Source organism: Babylonia areolata, chromosome 15 (assembly GCF_041734735.1).
Source record: "Babylonia areolata isolate BAREFJ2019XMU chromosome 15, ASM4173473v1, whole genome shotgun sequence".
Taxonomy (NCBI): domain Eukaryota; kingdom Metazoa; phylum Mollusca; class Gastropoda; order Neogastropoda; family Buccinidae; genus Babylonia; species Babylonia areolata.
The window spans coordinates 3041426-3047647 of record NC_134890.1 but is presented as its reverse complement, the minus strand read 5'-3'; the positions used below and the strand labels follow the sequence as shown (position 1 = coordinate 3047647).

General features: G+C 44.1%; 1 protein-coding gene across 3 annotated transcripts in view; it reads left to right on the top strand.

The window, feature by feature from the left end:
• Nucleotides 1-1784, top strand: part of LOC143290143 (uncharacterized) — a 17695-nt gene extending 15911 nt beyond the window's left edge. For all 3 annotated transcript variants that reach the window (XM_076599440.1, XM_076599442.1, XM_076599441.1), the window contains exon 4: nucleotides 1204-1784. In XM_076599440.1, the coding sequence (XP_076455555.1) occupies nucleotides 1204-1437 (234 nt within the window). In that variant the 3' untranslated portion in view covers nucleotides 1438-1784. The remainder of the gene's footprint in view (nucleotides 1-1203) is intronic.
• Nucleotides 1785-6222: the final 4438 nt, after the last annotated feature.

Sequence of the window (6222 nt, the reverse complement as noted above, 5' to 3'; positions counted from 1 at the left end):
ACAACCCATGCATCCAGTTTGTATGCTGAAATATGAGTATGGAATGTTTTATTTTTTACCATGTAATAAGGTATCATCGAGGCCAGACATTGTATTTCCCGCTGGATGGGCGCATAGCCGAGTTGTTAATACATTAGACTTTCAATCTGAGGGTCCCGAGTTCGAATCTCCGTAACGGCGCCTGGTGGGTAAAGGGTGGAGATTTTTCCGATCTCCCAGGTCAACATATGTGCAGACCTGCTTCTGCCTGAACACCCTTCGTGTGTGTATCACGCAGAAGATGAGTTGCGTATGTGTGCGTGAGTGAAACCTGATGAAATGGCACAGGAAACGAATGATGAGCGCCCAGTGGTAGTTCCGCGTTTCTAAAGCGCTAACTCCGACCGAGGATAGGCACTGTATAAGTACTTATATCATCATCATCATCATATAGTATTGTAAATGTAGTCGGCATGTCAACCCATGACAGTGTAACCAAGTTCCAGTCGTATAATAATCCTCCGATTGGTTTGTTTTTTTAGGTGTTTTATTTTATTTTTCTTTCCCTTTTTTCAGTACAGTTATGGATCTGCACTCAACCCTCATTTCCCATCCCAGTATGTGATAATGTCTTTATATTATATGCATGTTTATTATTGACTGTATCATCCATCGTCAAAAGGCGGCAAATTTTAGCAAAGTGAGAAAACAAAAATTACTCCAAGAACATTGGCGTGTTTATGAACGTATCCACAGGTTCTCAAAAAGTCAGAAGATCGTAAGTTTATTCATGCTACATGATTTTGTATTTTTTGTATTTCTTTTTATCACAGCAGATTTCTCTGTGTGAAATTCGGGCTGTTCTCCCCAAGGAGAGTGCGTCGCTACATACAGCGCCACCCATTTTTTTGTATTTTTTCCTGCGTGCAGTTTTATTTGTTTTTCCTATCGAAGTGGATTTTTCTACAGAATTTTGCCAGGAACAACCCTGTTGTTGACGTGGGCTCTTTTACGTGCGCTAAGTGCATGCTGCACACGGGACCTCGGTTTATCGTCTCATCCGAATGACTAGCGTCCAGACCACCACTCAAGAAAATATCGGCGGCTGAGCCGTGATTCGAACCAGCGCGCTGAGATTCTCTCGCTTTCTAGGCGGACGCGTTACCTCTAGGCCATCACTCCACATTATTCTTCTTCTTCTGCTTATGTTGTACCTCTGTTCAGGTGAAGATGTACTCCGACTTTATGTGGAAGTTCTACGCCTTGGACTCTCCACTCTGGAAGGGCGAGAAGACGACTCGCTTCCCCTACGTCGACCTTTTCCCCTACGTGGAAGACGAAGACTACGTCTGGCCGCTCGTCATCTGGCTCAAGGACAAGATGCTCTGGCCCCGGAAGCAGGTCTTCCCCCACGCGACACGTGACCTTCGAGAACTTCCGGTTGCGCGTGCCGCGTGACGTGGCGGGCGTGCTGACGCACCTGTTCGGTGACGTCAGCATGTGTGAGGCGCGGCTGTTTGAGCGGCGAGAGAGGCGGCTGACGACAGCGGAGGAGCGTGTTCGCGTGGAGTGCGGTGTGCTGGGGAGGGTGTATTCTTTGTACGGCTGGCAGGAGGGACTGGGCGCCGGCCCTGTGTAGCGGGCGTGGGGGAAGTGTTCGGTGAATGAGTCCGCTCGCCGGGACGCCTTCCTTGGAACCGAGGCCAGTGAAACTTGAGGCCCCGCTCTAGTCTTGTGGAGGATGTGTTTTAGGATTGATTTTCCCGTTGTTGTTGTTGTTGTTGTTGTTGTTTTCCTCCTCTTGTTTTGTGCAAAACAAGCCACCCAGAGCGAAGTGTGTAGCAGAAGAGCCGAATAACCAGTCTTGTGTGTGTGTGTGCGAGATGTGGGCAGTGGTATATATATATATATATATATATATATATATATATAGAGAGAGAGAGAGAGAGAGAGAGAGGGGTCGGGAGGGGAGGTTGAAGGAACGCGAACTAGATTCATTCTGAACTTGACGTCACTATAGAAACACGTCATCGTGGTGATGACGTGTTTCTATAATACGCCACTTTCATTCACAAGCAGTCAGGAAGGCAAACGCCGAAACATTTGCAGTCGGACAGTGTCGTTTTTTTTTTGTTTTGTTTTCCTTTTTTATCATCTCTCTCTATCTCTCTCTCCCTCCCCTCCCCCCCCCCCCCTCTCTCTCTCTCTGTCTGTGTACACAATATACACAAGTATACAAATTCATTCAGTATACAAATATCATTATATCGAAAGAGAGAGAGGGGAGAGAGAAACACACACACACACACACACACACAGACGCTTCAGACGCTTTTTATTGACACTGGCCTAACTGTAGCCCTTATGTCAAGGGGGGCAATTCTGAGTGTCAGCGTCAAATGTGTTGGATGAAAGAAAACAAACTCAACAATAATTACAGCAAATAATGTCAATAAATCAATTAAAAAAAAACCCAACAAATCACTTAATCGTACACTTGTGTGTGTGCCCAACACAAGTATGCACGCCATAATAATGAAACAACATACAATGAACTATAAATATACAATGTGACCATCAAGTGTATACAGCTGTAACAGGCTAATCATATAACTAGTGATGATTACGTGTTATAACCATCTACTTTCCTTTTCCTGATAGTAACAGCTTCTGCGATGTATCTGGCAAGCAAAATCATGATTTCATCATTTTCAGAGAATAACAGACGAAGCACGTCTTGCCTTTTCTCAGCAGCACTATGGAAAGTCGTTTCTTCGCTCAAATGTCTTCATAAGCTTTACAATGAAATTAAGAAAATTATCTTCAATTTCTCTCACATCCTCCATACACTATGTACACTTACAATGAGCTGAACTCTCAAGATCAAACCATAGTTTGTTAGCTTTTAAATCTAAGGTTCTGTTTCTGAATCTTGCTAGCATATCTCTGTGCCATTTATTGGTAACTACAACTAAAAAAAATTCTCCGGTTGTAAAATAGTTTTAAAGGAATGGAACCAAGAATACTTCACATCATCTTCCATCTTAGAATGCCAGTTTTGTTTATAACAAGATGCTAAGTTATCTTTAAATTCTGACAGAAACCCTCTTTCACCCCCAACTCCCTGACTAACCATACAATAACAAATCCGTTTTCGGAAAGAACTTGTTTAACTTTACCCAAACAGCTACAATTACCAAACTAAAACTGTTGAAGTAACGTCTTGCATGACTGTCTGTATAATCTGTTCGTAGGGAGCTGAGTAAGTTTTAACCAGTACTTGATGCGTTGAACAAAAGCTTCAGTATAAAGAGGATACCTTCCAGAGGCACCGTATGCCATCGTGTTAGACGAGCGCAATGGAATATTTCATGAATCTCTTTATGGCAAAGGTGTGTCTTTTTTCCATTTCAAGACTTTCCTCCAGGCCCCGTACTTCTGCTGCATAAGTTAGCATTGGTTGTATCTGAGTATCAGAAAAGCTGAATCAATTGTTCTCACTTTCTTCATAGATTTTTAAATTTTCTGTTTTCCCCATTCCTACACATTTCTGACCATCCCGTTTTTAAGCTCAACCTAGTCGTTACGTTAACACCATTCCTAAATACTTGCATACATTGATAACTTGAACTTGCACAATACCATACAACCGTTTTTCCCACTGTGATAAATGACCTCCATTACGAAAAACAATATTTGTCTTGTCTAGATGAACAGTTAACGTAATTTATCGGCTGCGGGTTTGTTTTTTTGTTTTTTTGTGTTTTTTTTAATACAATAAGCTGATTTTGTAATCCAACTGCAGTGCAAGAGAACAAAATCAAGACAGTGAACTCATGTCCACTGTGTCTGGGGCTGGACATGGGAGGGCGGGGCCCAGTCCTCTCCTTCCGCCGTTTTAACTCACTCAGTACGGCCAGTCCTCTCTTCTCCTCTACACAGACCCCTCGGATGTCCAGTGGGTGTCTCAATGACCCAACCTTTAGCTTCCGTCGTCAGAATTGTGGTATTCTTTGTCAACATTCACCTCTTCAGTATAAGAGCCTTCCGCTTGCAATATTTTGATGGTGGTAATTGGGGTGAAACGCTGTAGACGTCGTCTCTTTCGCCGTTCGTATGGAGAGAGTTAACCTTCTACCACCGAAGTCAAGTTTCCCGTTCACATGTGGCTAAGAGTTGGGAGGGGGGCGGGGGGGCGGGGGTGGGGGGTGGGGTGGGGGTTGGGGGGCGGAGTCAAGTGCCTTTCTCATGGACACAACACTAGGTCAAAACGGGGCCTCGAACCCTGATCACTGGTGAACACTGGACCACAAGTCCAACGCCTAACGGATTCTGCTCCAAGAGCAAATTGTATACCCGTAAATTCCATAAATTCCCCATCCCGCTCAGATTAGAGTAAGTCTTGGTATGTAGGCATGTACATTTTTATACGCAATTTGCCAGTCTACTTGCGGTCAACTCTGATGTCATAAGAATAAGTGGGGTTTTTTTTTAATTGATGACATGAACACATATTTTTGTTACAAAGTTGTCAAATGATCACGTGTTTGCACCATTTCTTGGAGAGGAAAGGGCGATGATTTTAATACGAATAAATCATCTGTATTCCCCCTTCTCTCTTTGCTGTATAAGTTGATACAGGTGATGGTTATGCTCCAAGCAAATTTAGCTGAGAGTCGTACGTGTTAACTTCTGCAGAGAGTTTTTGTTGTTGAGATAATACAATATTCTTGTGGTGTATATATACATCTCTCTCTCTCTCTCTCTCTCTCTCTCTCTCTAATATATATATATATATATATATCTATAATTACTCTCTCTCTCTCTCTCTCTCTCTCTCTGTGTGTGTGTGTGTGTGTGTGTGTGTGTGTATGTGTGTGAAACCAGCCTGACTGTTCCACGCAGGATGTGTTCACATCTGTTGCCTAAAAGTTACGAGAAAAGAAAATACAGTGACATTTCTGCCATGTTACTTGCCAGTTGCTTTTTTTTCTTTCTCTCTCCCTCTGCTTTTTCAAGTTGTTATCTCTCTGTACCCCACGAAATTTAACTCACTCAGTACGGCCAGTCCTCTCTTCTCCTCTACACAGACCCCTCGGATGTCCAGTGGGTGTCTCAATGACCCAACCTTTAGCTTCCGTCGTCAGAATTGTGGTATTCTTTGTCAACATTCACGTCTTCAGTATAAGAGCCTTCCGCTAGCAATATTTTAATGATGGTAATTGGGGTGAAAAGCTGTTAACGTCGTCTCTTTCGCCGTTCGTATAGAGAGAGTTAACAGAAAGCCGGGTTGTTTAAAAAAAAAAAGCGAGCGCCCGAAATGATAATGTGATATCTCGTTGGGGGCGAAGGATGGAAGTTTTGGTGAGACGTTCCAGTTCAAACTGATCAGTTTACAGTCCGTGACGGGCACTATTTGGGGTTGGAGAGGTATCGTGTCAGTGAAGCGAGAAGGAATTGTTCCCGATGAAGCCTCACTTGAGTCCAAACAGTGAAAGAAAGACGAGCGTATGACTGAAGAACATTGGCGAAGCTGGAGATGACGTGGCTTTTTTTGTGTGTGTTTTTGTTTGTTTGTTTGTTTGGTTGTTTTTTTTAACCATTATTCTGTATTTTCGCGCTAAGGTTGTGAGTGTGTGTGTGTGTGCGCGCGCGCGTGTGTGTTGTGCGTGTGCATGTGTGTGTGCGCGCGCGCGTGTGTGTATGTGTGTGATTTTTTTTCCTTTTGTGGGAGGGTGGGGTGGTGGGGGTGAGGGATGGGGAGGGAATGCCTGGGTGGGGTGGGGGGGGCGTAGTGGGGGTAACTACCCTATCATCTGCCCCACAGTCCTCCATTTCTCGCCCCTAATTTCATAGTTTCCCCACACACAGTCCCAACAAGGTTCGTCTGCTACGGTATTAGCGCTGGCTGTCCACAGGAAACCATTGTGTGTGTGGTTATAATTATTTCCCCTCTCGCTGGGCTGCCGGGGGTCTTTCAACACAAATAGCATCCCCGCTTTCTGGAAATTCTGAGCTAGAAATGTTCTCTTATCTAGTGTTCTCTTTATTTCTGCCCCGCCCCCACCCCCCACCCCCTCCTTCACTGTTGTCTCCTTTTTCTGCCCTCGAGCAAGCCCTGGCTTTTTTTTGCTTTTTTTTTTTCTCCTTTCCGCAGTCTATGATAGAACTATCTTTGTTATTTTGCTGCTGGCGATTAGGTAGTGGAATTGTCAACACTGAAATGGACAATAGCTGTCCAAT